The following is a 14,220-nucleotide window of genomic DNA, read 5'->3' on the forward strand; positions in this document are numbered from 1 at the left end:
TTTTAACGACAAGAATTCGAGAAGTTTCTTCATACAAGCCAAATAAAAATTATAAGTGACCATGTTTCCTTAATTCTTCTAAAAAGTCCCGAGAAGGCCTGTTGGATCCGACAGTGGCAGGTACATATAATATAATACTTCATATAATACTTCAGATTCATTCAGCGCACAACTGCTTCAGAAACGAATGAACTGCAACCTCTCTGAAGAAGCCTCTCTTTATTTTTTTCTTGCTTCTTGTTTTTGTCGTTTCTGTTTTTTTTTTCGGTTTATGGTTTTTCTAATGTTTTTTTTCTTTGTTTTCTTTTGATTGTTTGCTTGTTTTTTTCATTTTTATTTTTCTTGCTTTTTTCGTGTTTGATTTTTCTCGATTTTTTCTTGCTTTTCTTGTTTTCTGTTTTTTTTCCTTTTTTTGTTTTCCTTTTTTTTCCCTTTTTTCTCGTTTTCTGGTTTTTCTTTTACGTTTACGTTTTTTGGTTGTTGCTCTTCTTGCTTTCCCTTTTTTAATGTGCTCTTTTCATTTCTATCACTTACTTTCTATCACTGACAGAAATTTAGAAAAAGGCCCATTAAAAAATGATCAGCCAAGAGGCCCCTCTTCTATCCAGTGTAGAAATACATCTACTGGAAAAAGATGGCCTTCTCTAACTCTTTGACCGCGTTGGCTATTTGCGTTTTGAGTGACAGGTTAGGGCTGGGTCCAGTGTTGTGTCCATGAAACACCAGATTGTGTTGCTTCTTCATGTACCTAGAGGAGTCGAAGATTTTTTTCATTATCATTATCATATCGAAGATTTTTTTCATTATCATAAATATATAACAGCATGAAATATTACATTAATGATTAAATGAATGGATGGATGAATGAAAGGACAAATGAATAAATGAATGAATGAATGAATGAACGGACGGACGAACGAATGAATGAGACAATCAACCTATGCAAAGGTAAATCTATTATTTATAAATTTCAGTCAGTAAAATTGTAAAAGGGCAACACTCACTCAATGTGACTACTGTCCAGGCAATTAGTAACCAACCACTGTATAAATGATGAAACCGATGCAGCAACTGCTGCCAAATTAGGTGTTAGTGGAAGCTGCAGCGGTGGCAGTGTCACTAGCAATAGCAGTGAGAGTGGTAGTTATTGTGGTGGTGGTAATAGTCGTATCACTGGCAGAGGGTGGCAGAGGTGGTAACCATTGCAGTATCACTGTGAGTGTTAATGGTGGTGGTAGTGGTAGTGGTAGTGGTAGTGGTAGTAGCACTGTAAGTAGCAATGGCAGTAGTCGTGGAAGTGGTGGAGTTAGACCTAATAGTGGTAGTGTCCGAAGCAGTAGCAGAAACAGTGGGAGTGTGTCATAGTGGTTTAGTGTCAGTGGCAGAGACAGTAGCCATAGCAGTAGCATTGGGAGTGTCAATGGTGGTGATAGTGATGGTGTTAATGCAAGTAGGAGTGGCAGCAGCAGTGATGGTGGTGGTGGTGCTAGTGTTGGAGGCAGTGGTAGAAGCAGTGGATTGTTGGTCTTAGTGGTTGTCAGCTTCAGAAGCAGTAACCACAGCAGTAGCAGTGGGAGAGTTAGTGGTGGTTGTAGTGATGGTGTTAGTGTCAGTGACAGTAGCAGTGGAAGTCTTATTGGTCGTGGCAGTGGTAGTGTCAATGGCAGTGGCAGTGGTGGGGTTAGTGGTGATGGTAGCTTCCGTAGCAGTAGCAGTGTGAGTGTTTTGAGAGTTTTCGGGATTTTGGAAAAAAATTACGGGTACGCGTACGAACACTCCCAAGTCTTCATTTGATCCAAATTTGATCCGAATTTGATGCAGACTTGAGTCAAGTTTCATGGGACGGTTCACCTTGGTACGATCTTGCGACACAGATTTGGCCGCGCGCCCCGCAGGAGGGGCGAAAATGAATGACATCATGGCGAACCCATGTGCCCTATATTTCATGTCCATCCGCCGCGACGTCATTCTTGTTCTTTTTTGTGGCTTTTTTCGTTGTTTTCGACGTTGTGGAGTTTTCTTTGAACTGGTTTTTCACTCTGATTGCATTCGACAAAAAAGGGAATGCAGTCCCACCGCAGACTAGAGTGATATATTTTTTTAGCCGGGCGAAAACAAATTACATCATCGCAAAGCACGTGTATACATGGACTACGAGTAGTCCCTCTATCGCTTAGTCCGTCGTGCGTGACGTGAAAGAAAACCGCGAGAAAAAAAAATGGGTGGAGAGAGGCACTGTGAGATTTGAATGTCTTGCCCAAGAACACAACATAATGTCTCCGGCCACGGCTCGAACCCGGGCCGCTCGATCCGGAGACGAGCGGACTAACCATGAGGCCACCGCGATTGGTAAGGGACAATAAAAGACTCACACCATGGAACTGAAAGGTAGCAAACTTTAATGAACTTTAAACTACACGAGTTTGCTTATTTGTTTGTTTGTTTTTCTTCTTTTGCTGGTTTTTTTTCTGTTTTTCTTGTACGAGTGTTTTTTTTTCGTGCCGCCACACTTTTGTTTGTTTCTTCTTGTGTTTTTGTTTCCTGTTTTTCTTGATTCTTGGTTTCTTGTTTATTGGCGTTGCTCTTGATAATTTTGTAAATTTTCTTTTCTTTTTTGGTATTCTTTCTTGTAATCTTGATTTTTTGTTCTTATTTCTTGCATTTTTGCTCTTTTTTCATTTGTTGTCTTATTAATTATTTTTCTTGTTTCTTGGGCTTGCCTTATTTAAATTGATACGAAATGCAAACATATTAGGCCTTAACTGAACCTAGTAGTTGCCTTATTTAACTTGATACGAAATGCAAACATATTAGGCCTTAACTGAACCTGGTAGTTGCCTTATTTAACTTGATACGAAATGCAAACATATTAGGTCTTTACTGAACCTAGAAGTTGCCTTATTTAAATTGATAAGAAATGCAAACATATTAGGTCTTTGCTAAACCTAGTAATTGTCTTATTTAAATTGATGCGAAATGCAAACATTCTAGGTCTTTACTGAACCTAGTAGTTGCCTTATTTAAATTGATACGAAATGCAAACATATTAGGCCTTTACTGAACCTAGAAGTTGCCTTATTTAACTTGATACAAAATGCAAACATATTAGGCCTTAACTGAACCTAGTAGTTGCCTTATTTAACTTGATGCGAAATGCAAACATATTAGGCCTTAACTGAACCTAGTAGTTGCCTTATTTAACTTGATACGAAATGCAATCATATTAGGTCTTTACTGAACCTAGAAGTTGCCTTATTTAAATTGATAAGAAATGCAAACATATTAGGTCTTTACTAAACCTAGTAGCTGTCTTATTTAAATTGATAAGAAATGCAAACATTCTAGGTCTTTACTGAACCTAGTAGTTGTCTTATTTAAATTGATAAGAAATGCAACCATTCTAGGCCTTTACTGAACCTAGTAGTTGCCTTATTTAAATTGATACGAAATGCAAACATATTAGGCCTTAACTGAACCTAGAAGTTGCCTTCTTTAAATTGATACGAAATGCAAACACATTAGGTCTGTACTGAACCTAGTAGTTGCCTTATTTAACTTGATACGAAATGCAAACATATTAGGTCTTTACTGAACCTAGAAGTTGCCTTATTTAACTTGATAAGAAATGCAAACAGATTAGGTCTTTACTAAACCTAGTAGTTGCCTTATCTAAATTGATAAGAAATGCAAACATATTAGGCCTTTACTGAGCCTAGTAGTTGCCTTATTTAAACTGATACGAAATGCAAAAATATTAGGTCTGTACTGTACCCAGTAGTTGCCTCATTTAAATTGATACCAAATGTAAACATATTAGGTCTTTACTAAACCTAGAAGTTGCCTTGCTTTAAATTGATAAGAAATGCAAACATAGGCCTTCACTGAACCTAGTAGTTGCCTTCTTTGTATTGATAAGAAATGCAAACATAGGCCTTTACTGAACCTAGTAGTTGCCTTCTTTGTATTGATAAGAAATGCAAACATAGGCCTTTACTGAACCTAGTAGTTGCCTTCTTTGTATTGATAAGAAATGCAAACATAGGCCTTTACTGAACCTAGTAGTTGCCTTCTTTGTATCGATATATAAGAAATGCAAACATAGGCCTTTACTGAACCCAGTGGTTGCCTTGTTTAAATTGATAAGAAATGCAAACATAGGCCTTTAGTGAACCTAGTAGTTGCCTTCTTTGTATTGCTAAGAAATGCAAACATATTAGGCCTTTACTGAGCCTAGTAGTTGCCTTATTTAAACTGATACAAAATGCAAAAATATTAGGTCTCTACTGTACCCAGTAGTTGCCTCATTTAAATTGATACCAAATGCAAACATATTAGGTCTTTACTAAACCTAGAAGTTGCCTTGCTTTAAATTGATAAGAAATGCAAACATAGGCCTTTACTGAACCTAGTAGTTGCCTTCTTTGTATTGATAAGAAATGCAAACATAGGCCTTTACTGAACCTAGTAGTTGCCTTCTTTGTATTGATAAGAAATGCAAACATAGGCCTTTACTGAACCTAGTAGTTGCCTTCTTTGTATTGATAAGAAATGCAAACATAGGCCTTTACTGAACCTAGTAGTTGCCTTCTTTGTATCGATATATAAGAAATGCAAACATAGGCCTTTACTGAACCTAGTGGTTGCCTTGTTTAAATTGATAAGAAATGCAAACATAGGCCTTTAGTGAACCTAGTAGTTGCCTTCTTTGTATTGCTAAGAAATGCAAACATAGGCCTTTAATGAACCTAGTAGTTGCCTTCTTTAAATTGATACGAAATGCAAACATAGGCCTTTACTGAACCTAGTAGTTGCCTTATTTAAATTGATATGAAATGCAAACATATTAGGCCTTTACTGAACCTAGTAGTTGCCATCTTTAAATTGATACGAGATGCAAACATATTAGGTCTTTGCTGAACCTAGTTGTTGCCTTATTTAAATTGAAAAAAGCTTGGTTAAGAGGCCCCTAGTCAAGAGAATACCTCTACTGGGAAAAGATGGCCTTCTCTAGCTCTTTGACTGTGTTGGCTATTTGTCTTTCCCAAGACAAGTTAGGGCTGCGTCCAATGTCTTGTCCACGAAACACCTGATTGTGTTTTTTCTTCACATATGCACAGAAGTCGTTCTGCAAATAGGAAAATATTGGAAAATATTTTTCTATTAAACATATAACAACATGAAATAATGAACAAATAAATCAATGAATCAAGCAATCACAAAATGCAACTGTAAATCTATTATCTATCATTATCTTAATCAGTCAGTAAAGTAGCATAGCAGTAGCATCATCAGGGGAATCAGTTGCTGTGGAGGGGCAGTAGCATGGCAGTTCAGTGGCCGTGAAGTGGAAGTAGTATGGTAGGTCGGAGGCAGTGGAGTAACAGCTGTTCAATGGAAGTGGAGTGGCAGTAGCAAAACAGTTCAGTGACCATGAAGTGGCAGTTGCGTGGCAGTTCAGAGCCCGTGGGGGAGACTCCCATATGGAGTGGATGGGGATGCTCATCGGAAACTTTGACTTTAACCCCTAAAAGAGACCAATCTGGGTGTGGCCGAAGCTTATGCAGACCCCTAAAAGAGACCAGTTTATAAAACAGACAAATAAAAAGTACAGTGACTTTTAATGATTTATATGAATTGAGTAAATATAAAGAATCAAAATTCTTTCTGTTTTGTTATTTCTTCGCGTGCATCCTTAACGAGACCTTGACAGCTAAAAATAATGACATTTTGCCTGGAACACCCTAAGCAAGACCAAAATCCGAAATTTACACCCCCAAGCGAGATGACAAGCATCCCTGTCCATTCCATATGGAGTTCCCCCCCCCCCCCAGGGTTCAGAGGCAGTGGAGTGGCAGTAATATGGCAGTTCAGTGGCAGTAGAGTGGCAGTAACATGGCAGTCCAGTGGAAGTGGGAATTAGCAGCAGCATGGCAGTTCAGTAGCAGTGGAGCGGTAGTAACATGGCCATTCAGTGGAAGTAGAGCGGCAGTAGTATGGCAGTTTAATGGTAGTGCAGTGGCCATAGCATGGCAGTTCAGTGGAAGTAGAGTTTCTGTGGCATGGCAGTTTAGAGGCATTGGAGAAGCAGTAGCATGGCAGTTCAGGGACGTAGATTGGAAGTAGCATGGCAGTGGTGTGGCAGTAGCGTGGCAGTTCAGTGGAGGTAGAGTGGCAGAAGCATGGCAGTGGAGTGGTAGTAGCATGGTAGTTCAATGGCAGTGGAGTGGCAGTAACATGGCAGTTCAGTAGCCATGGAGTAGCAGTAGCATGGCAGTTCAGAGGCAGTGGAGAAGCAGTGGCATCACAGTTCAAAGAAAGTAGAGAGGCAGTAGGATGGCAGTTCAGAGGCAGTAGAGCAGTGGTAGCATGGCAGTTCAATTTCATGGAGTGGCAGTAGCATGCATGGCAGTTTAATGCCATGGAGTGGCAACGGCATGGCAGTTCAATGGCATTAGAGTGGCAGAAGCATGGCAGTTGAGAGGCAGTGGAGCAACAGTGGCATGGCAGTTCAATGGCATTAGCAGAGCAGTAGCATGGCAGTTTAGTGGCAGTAACAAGGTAGCTCAGTGGCATGGCAGTTCAATGGCATTAGAGTGGTAGTGGCATGGCAGTTCAGAGGCAGTGGAGTGGCAGTAGCATGGCAGTTCAGAGGCAGGGGAGCAGCGGTGGCATGGCAGTTCAATGGCATTAGCGGAGCAGTAACATGGCAGTTCAGTGGCAGTAACAAGGTAACTCACTGGCATGGCAGTTCAGCGGCATGGAGTGCCAGTGGCATGGCAGTTCAATGGCATTAGAGGGCAGTAGCATGGCAGTTTAGAGGCAGTGGAGTGTCAGTAGCATGGCAGTTCAGTGGCATTAGAGTGGTACTGGCATGGCAGTTCAATGGCAGTGGATTGGTAGTAGCTTGGCTGTTCAATCAGTTGAGAGACAGTAGCATAGCAGTTCAATGCCATTGGAGTGGCAATAGTATGGCAGTTCAGAGGCAGTGAAGTGGCAGTAGTATGGCAGTTCAGAGGGAGTGAAGTGGCAGTAGTATTGCACTTTAGAGGGAGTGAAGTGGCAGTGGCATAGCAGTTCAGAGGTAGTGGAGTGGTAGTAGCATGGCAGTTCAGAGGCAGTGAAGTGGCAGCAGCATGGCAGTTCAGTGGCAGTGGATTGGCAGTAGCATGGCAGTTCAGAGGCAGTGAAGTGGCAGAAGCATGGCAGTTCAGAGGCAGTGAAGTGGCAGTACCATGGCAGTTCAGTGGCGGTGGATTGGCAGTAGCATGGCAGTTCAGAGGCAGTGGATTGGCAGTAGCATGGCAGTTCAGTGGCAGTGGATTGGCAGTAGCATGGCAGTTCAGTGGCAGTGGAGTGGCAGAAGCATGGCAATTCAGTAGCAGTGGATTGGCAGCAGCATGGCAGTTCAAGGGCAGTGGAGTGGCAGCAGCATGGCAGTTTAGTGGCAGTGAATTGGCAGTAGCATGGCAGTTCAGTGGCAGTGGAGTGGCAGTAGTATGGCAGTTCAGTGGCAGTGAACTGGCAGTAGCATGGCAGTTCAGTGGCAGTGGATTGGTAGCATGGCAGTTCCGTGGCAGTGAACTGGCAGTAGCATGGCAGTTCAGTGGCAGTGGAGTGGCAGAAGCATGGCAGTTCAGTGGCAGTTGTATGGCAGTTCAGTGGCAGTGGATTGGTAGCATGGCAGTTCAGTGGCAGTGAACTGGCAGTAGCATGGCAGTTCAGTGGCAGTGGAGTGGCAGCAGCATGGCAGTTCAGTGGCAGTGGAGTGGCAGTAGTATGGCAGTTCAGTGGCAGTGGATTGGTAGCATGGCAGTTCAGTGGCAGTGAACTGGCAGAAGCATGGCAGTTCAGTGGCAGGGGATTGGTAGTGGCATGGCAGTTCAGTGGCAGTGGAGTGGCAGTAGCATGGCAGTTTAGTGGCAGTAGATTGGCAGCAGCATGGCAGTGCAGTGGCAGTGAAGTGGCAGTAGCATGGCAGTTTAGTGGCAGTAGATTGGCAGCAGCATGGCAGTTCAGTGGCAGTGGAGTGGCAGTAACATGGCAGTTTAGTGGCAGGGGAGCGGCAGTAGCATGGCAGTTCAGTGGTAGTAGCATTGCAGTTCAGTTGCAGTGAAAGTAGCAATAGCTGCGGCGGGAACAGTAACAGTAGCAGTATCAAAATGACATTTTCTTTATCGTTTGTTAATGCCAATGAATCATTGAATGAAAACTTTATTAATGTGTCAGTGTATTTAGCTATAGATTAGCTAATTGGTGACACCTAACTAAAGTCAATGGGTAATAACTAGTTTACAAAAATTAATAAATAAACAGTTGAACAGGAAGTTATAAAGAAAAGGCAGTTACTACACTAGCCTTCACAGCAGCTAAACTAGTTAAAAATGAGATATATTGGTAGTAAGGCCCCCTAACCTGCTTGATAATGAGAATGAGGAGTCTAACCTTAACAGGAATAGACAGATGTCAACACAACAATAACAGAAAACTGACCACCTAAATGGACCACTTCGACAATGTCATGCTTTTCTGATATATTTTTATTCAAACAAAAAATAAGCCTCACCGCTTGATTTATTGCGTTGAATTTCGTAAATATGTGAACTTTCAAAAGAATCTGTTGCAAACGCAAAGAAATATGGGATTCCAAACTTGGCAATTTTTACAAAGCAATGTATGCAAGCGTGCAACCGCTTGTCCCCTGCCATACATTTTCTTTGTAAAAGCTGGCAAGTTTGGAGTTCCACATTCCCAAGTATTTGGAACATATTCTTTTGAAGCTTCAAATATTTACTCAATTTGGGGTGATAAATTGATCTATGGAGGTGTTTTTTTGTGCATACGAAAAATACAAAAACGTGAATGATACTGCGATTACCATTAATGTCATGTCCTTCTGCTATCGTCGTTCAACGTATAAAGGATTGAAGAAGTCAAAGTAATTGGATCGCTGAGAACAAATGCTTAAAATTGGCTAATGGAGTTAAATGCTGAATAAATTCCTAGAGATCATGAAAGGATCTCCCTGTTGCGAATATTCATATCTGAAGGCCCTGTCGAATTTTGCGAAAAACACGTGTGTAAAATCTGCCTGTCGCTCACGAGACTTGCCGTACTAGCATAACACTTTAATTTGCTGGAGATTAAAACTTGAGAGGGACATTGACATCGAAAACTTAGCGAAAATCTTGATGTTTAGAAAAGTAATAAGAAATTCAATGCAGCATCCGCTTTGTCTTTTCACTTTCACTTTCGGAAACTTGGCAGCTGCCTAATTATATGCGATAATTGCCGTTAACCAAAGAATACGTACAATGTGGCTGTGCTCATTTCAGGCAAAAACAACCGGTGTACGAGTAGATGCTAGTTGTAAAGAGTCAAACATACCCAGGTTCCAAGCTGAAGCATGGGATGGCAAAGTTCATCTGCCAATGCTATGCACATCTTCATGGCTTCATCCTGTTCTCCTGGTATTTTTTCGGAGAAGGATGAAGATACGGCAATTATTTCCCCGGCAATTGCGACTAGCATAGAAAGTTTACCCCACGTCATGCTTTGCGGAGGACTACATTCCTTTACAAAATGTAGCCAGAGATCTTTCGGATTCTTGCCCGAGCTTCTGAGCATTCCTCTAACATCTAGTCTGCCTTGAAAGCCCTCCATGAGTTGAACGAGATACTCGGCCGCGTTCGACGCCGATGACTGGTCAAAGGGATGCAATCCATTTCTCTTCTTTACATAGAAATTGAGAAGAATGGAAAGGTCTCTTTTTCTTTGAAAAGCAGTCAGTCTAACAACTAGATCTTCTCTCCCAATATCGTGCATACATTCCTCCAGGAAGGTAACGTCGACCCAAGACATCTTCGCAGCTTCCTCTAAGGAACGGAAAAGGCTCAGAACTCCTTCATTTCGTCTTGGAACTAGCTCAGTACAGAGAAATTGAAGTTCTTTACACTGTTCTTTGTCCAGATCGCGAGAAATCTGAATCAAAACAGCTCTGTAAATCTGTCGTAGTCTATCAGTCATTCGAAACTGTAAGTTGGTGATGGTTTGGCGGTCACAAGGGGCTGAACGAAGGCAAAGGAGCCTTTATATACCGCCAAATTCTTAATAACACCAAATTAGGTCATTGACGTGTCTGGTTATCATGGGAACACAATTAGTTATGCGAAGGCATGAACGATCATCAAATTAATTATAAAAATATTTACCATACGAAGTTAAAAAAGTAAGTTATTTGAGGTGTAAAGAGCGTTAGCTGTTTTCTTGCAGTTTGATAGGTCAGCGTTCGAGAATACAATAACAAAGACGGACAAAATTATAGAGACTTGCAATTGAGGAATTTCCCCTTCAGTGTTGGCACATGGCCATGGTTGGCACACAAAATAAAACCGAGAACTTGTAATGCAATTGAGAAAAGAAAAAGAAGCTTAATGATTTGTAAAATCCTACAAAGTAACGCAATATACCCCTCTACTGGTTGTAGTTTTGTGACAAATCATTTAGTGACAATTACAATTATGGCAAATTTATTTCTTGAAGCCAGCCCTGCTGCATAATGCCATTTATTGACACCTCCCTTTTCTCTAAAAGAAGGTGTAAAAACATGCTAGTGATACATTAAAGATCATAATAATTGGACAAATTTAGTTACTAGACGTTCACAGAGTTAGTAGAACCTAAGGCTTAAGCTAAGTGTTTCTTCATGAAATCTATCATCCTTCCTAGAGCCAAATCACAGATTTCCTTGGTGTAATTTGGATTGGTGGGGTTGGTAAAAGCGTGGCCCGTATCATACATGAACACTTCATAATTCACTCCACCAGTATCAAGCTTCTGCTTTAAAGATTCAACATCTTTAGGTGAGGAGAACCCAGCAAGGGTATCCTTACTCCCAAAATGACCTTGTAAAGGTATTTTGATCTTTCCCACATCACACAACTCTGCACTGGGGATGCCATAGAATGGAGCAGCAGCTGAAATCTCTTCAGGGGTGAGGGCGGCAGAAGCCAGAGCCAAGGCTCCACCCATACAGAAGCCAGTCACGCCCACCTTCTTGCAACCTAAATGGAAACCAAGAAACATGGACATGAAAAGTGCTATCTGACAACACGTTACTTTTAATGTTCCATAAACACAAAAAGGGAAGTATTGGGTAGTCCCCTTTGCAGCTGTTGTTAGGGTCGTCACACAATGCTTCTCCCTACTAGTGGCAAGAAGCATTGCCTGATGACCCTGACGACAGATGCAAAGGAGACTAGGGATTGGGCTGTTACAATTTAATTCTAAGATTATACAATCTTTGTGTGTGAAAAAGAAAAGGGATTTGAATTTTTTTGCAGAAAGTAAAGGGGTTTGTAACTTAAGATGGTGGAAGGGGGGCTTCCTCACAGGTCCAAATGTGCAAAACAGACACCAGTAGATTTTTTTTATTTTCTAGTACGTAAATAAAGAATTATAGCTGTTTAAAATGGTACATGTGGTTGGTGTCACCAAAACATTTTAAATTTATGTTTATGCTAGCCTTACACAAAATTGAAGTTATGTAGCAGTAAGTAAAACCAAAACTCTTCACACAGAAATATCTAACTGAAAAGCAAGACAAATGCCAGCCCCAATAGGGCGTCATACTCTTATAATAACACCACTAGTACCTTATAAAAAGTAAGGATAAAAGCTGGTATATTTAAAGAAGTCATGTAGTGCACTATACAAGTCAAGAACACATGGAAATCATGTTCAGAAATGATGAAAGAAGGATCTCTAAAGATGAAAACAGGACTTCTTCATCTAGAGTCCAGTGTCTTAACTACAATTTTAAAAACAACAACATTTATTATATTATTTGTGGGAGGCATGGTGGCTTTAGGGTTATTTTGCTGGACTTGAAATTTAGCCATACAGGTAGAGCCCTGGCTGAAGATGGCAAGTTGTGCTCTTAAGTATTAGGCACTAGTCTCACAGAACTTCTCTCCACCTAGGTGGGTAAATAGTTACTGGCAAATTTTCACTGGCTCTGTTGGCCTATGTGAGAGTCAAATGAAGAGGTGCACAAGAGAGTTAAAATGGAAACTATCAGTGGAAAAGTAAGGAGAAGGAGGTGGACATGGATTGGACACATGCTGTGAATAGATAACAGTTCCCTCCCATGAGTTGCACTTACGTGGGTACTGGAAGGAAAATACAAGAGAGGAAGACCCAGAGAAACATGGCATAGGATAGCAGAGATTTAAGAGCAAATCGTGATGGGTTGTTGTTCTCGGGTAGAGGCAGGGCTGGTGGTGACTGACAGAGTGTCTTGGATAAGTAAAATTTCTGACCCCACTCTCCATATGGAGAAGTGGAACTGACGATGACTGGTTAGTTTAGACAACTCTGATATTTGGTTGAAAATTTAGGAAGTGAGGCAGGAAGTTTAACCCTCTTAAAATAAGGTTCCAACTTTTATAATTGGCAGTCAATATGATACGATAAGAGTGTGTATAAATACTATAATTAACACAAATCCAAAATGTTTTGATCCTTGATGCTTTGACAAGTAAGTTGAACTCTTGTACTTGCACCAGTTGCTTTTCTCTCATGTTTGAATAAACACTTTTGATTGGGTTTATATTGCTATGCTACTGGTGAAAAGCCTTTTCAAATTGGCCATTAAATGCCTTTTCCTTTTAAGTACATAAACTTTGTAAAACCCTTTAAATCTGTGCCCTGTTTTAGACTATGAAAAACTAAACTGACTCAGTTTTCAATGTAGGAAAAACCTTTGTGGGATTATGTATCATGCACAGTTCTATCTATTAATCTCCTTTCATAACAGTCATAATATAGATATCTACCATTGTTATATAGCTGGCGTTTTTGTTGCTACAGTGTGCCCATTCATTGGCTAGTTCATGGTCACATGACATCTAACAATGAAACTGTTCCCACCAAATGCCATGGGCGGGCAACATTGCAAAAACTATGACATCAAACGGGAAACAGTTCACTCTTACCCGCAAAATTTGCCAATAAAGTGATTATTTGTTTTCCACCTGTTTGACCCATTTGTTTTACTATATAACAAATCACTTAATGACTGATCCCTTGGGGAACAGTGAATTTGTTTCCCTCGAATCTCAATGTTTCCCTTGCCTTCACCTCAGGAAACATTGAGATTCTCGGGAAACAAAATTCACTGTTCCCCTCGGGAGCAGTCAATAAGTGCTAATTATGCCAAAGGCCCAAGCCATGGATACACCGTTGATAAGGGAGTAACCCCTCTTCCCAGTCCACCCCAAATATTGGACCAACCTTTTTCCTTCAAATATTTCGCCGCACCAGCTATGTCTTGCACCGCCCCTGGCCAGTCCAAATCAGACATGTAATGCCCCGCTGTTTCATGATCTGTTGCTACCTTTCCGCGGTACAGATCAGGTACCAGAGTTACCAAGTTGCCTCTCTCGGAAATGTCTGCAGCCTCCTGTACAATGATATCGTTCATTCCCCACCATTCCTGCACCACAACAAGACCCAGGGTTGATTTACTTGGGTCTCCAGTGAACACTCCCGGACAGGCTCCTTGTTTATTCTCAGAAGGAAAGCGAACTTTCTCCTTCGTACTCATGACGAAGCTAAATTGTAGCTATCAAATATCTACACGACTGAAAAAGAAACCTACAGCGAGTGAGAAAGGCGCTTGTGGCTTGGGCTCTAGCGTCCACTCCTCCCTCATTTTCCAAATATTCTCCAAATCATATATTTGTTCTCCTTACAATCATTATAGACATTTTTCAAAACCTCAGATGTTATTCGGTTTCGACAGTCTCTCAAATAACGTTTCCAGTACAATTATGTAAATTGATCCCTTAGGTGACAAATGGAAATATGAGTAAATGAAGGATTCGAGAGATACTAAATCAACCTGAAAGAGATCTTTCTCAAGCTTAAGTACCCTGAGAGACTCATTAACTGTACAATCACCAGATTCATTGAGTCGCAAGACCGAGAACAGACACTTAATATTCAAGTTAATAAGCCCGTTCGGATTATTCTTCCCTTTAAAGATCAGCGATCAGCCGACTTAGTACGACTCAGCTCTCCGATCTTGCGAAGAAAATTAACAGTGACTTGCGCCCAGTGTTTAAGAGCAAGAAAGTTGCTGAAGAAATCAAAGTGACGGAACCCAAACCACCTCTTGTTAACGAACAATGCGTTGTTTATGAATACAAATGTGATCTGTGC

At 40.9% G+C, this 14,220-nt stretch overlaps 4 protein-coding genes across 4 annotated transcripts; all 4 read right to left on the bottom strand.

Moving 5' to 3' along the window:
* Positions 1-2,378: 2,378 nt before the first annotated feature.
* Positions 2,379-10,379, bottom strand: LOC110055985 (uncharacterized). Its single transcript, XM_020762422.2, has 2 exons — positions 9,385-10,379; positions 2,379-5,125 (listed from the first exon to the last, which is right to left on the bottom strand). The coding sequence occupies exons 1-2, from the start codon at positions 10,021-10,023 to the stop codon at positions 4,985-4,987; spliced, it is 780 nt and encodes a 259-aa protein (XP_020618081.2). The 5' UTR covers positions 10,024-10,379; the 3' UTR covers positions 2,379-4,984.
* LOC110055990 (uncharacterized) lies at positions 5,823-6,573 on the bottom strand. Its single transcript, XM_020762427.2, has one exon. It carries the CDS (start codon positions 6,571-6,573, stop codon positions 5,917-5,919), a length of 657 nt encoding a protein of 218 aa, XP_020618086.2. The 3' UTR covers positions 5,823-5,916.
* On the bottom strand, positions 6,913-8,094 carry LOC149102398 (uncharacterized). Its single transcript, XM_089275248.1, has one exon. It carries the CDS (start codon positions 8,092-8,094, stop codon positions 6,913-6,915), a length of 1,182 nt encoding a protein of 393 aa, XP_089131374.1.
* Positions 10,380-10,509: 130 nt separating the features above from the next.
* On the bottom strand, positions 10,510-13,677 carry LOC110055988 (uncharacterized). The gene is made up of 2 exons (XM_089275427.1): positions 13,291-13,677; positions 10,510-11,060 (listed from the first exon to the last, which is right to left on the bottom strand). Exons 1-2 carry the CDS (start codon positions 13,601-13,603, stop codon positions 10,684-10,686), a joined length of 690 nt encoding a protein of 229 aa, XP_089131553.1. The 5' UTR covers positions 13,604-13,677; the 3' UTR covers positions 10,510-10,683.
* Positions 13,678-14,220: the final 543 nt, after the last annotated feature.

This window comes from Orbicella faveolata, unplaced genomic scaffold (assembly GCF_042242905.1).
Source record: "Orbicella faveolata isolate gen_17 unplaced genomic scaffold, um_ofav_v1 contig_36, whole genome shotgun sequence".
NCBI lineage: Eukaryota > Metazoa > Cnidaria > Anthozoa > Scleractinia > Merulinidae > Orbicella > Orbicella faveolata.

Excerpts from the sequence above, each read along its gene's own strand:
- LOC110055985 (XM_020762422.2), bottom strand. The coding sequence starts at position 10,023 with ATGACTGATAGACTACGACAGATTTACAGAGCTGTTTTGATTCAGATT. Across the intron at positions 5,126-9,384 it reads TGCTTCAGCTTGGAACCTGG|AACGACTTCTGTGCATATGT; the intron begins GTATGTTTGACT and ends TCCTATTTGCAG.
- LOC149102398 (XM_089275248.1), bottom strand. The coding sequence starts at position 8,094 with ATGCTACTACCACTGAACTGCCATGCTACTGCCGCTCCCCTGCCACTA.
- LOC110055990 (XM_020762427.2), bottom strand. The coding sequence starts at position 6,573 with ATGCCACTGAGCTACCTTGTTACTGCCACTAAACTGCCATGCTACTGC.
- LOC110055988 (XM_089275427.1), bottom strand. The coding sequence starts at position 13,603 with ATGAGTACGAAGGAGAAAGTTCGCTTTCCTTCTGAGAATAAACAAGGA. Across the intron at positions 11,061-13,290 it reads GAAATATTTGAAGGAAAAAG|GTTGCAAGAAGGTGGGCGTG; the intron begins GTTGGTCCAATA and ends GTTTCCATTTAG.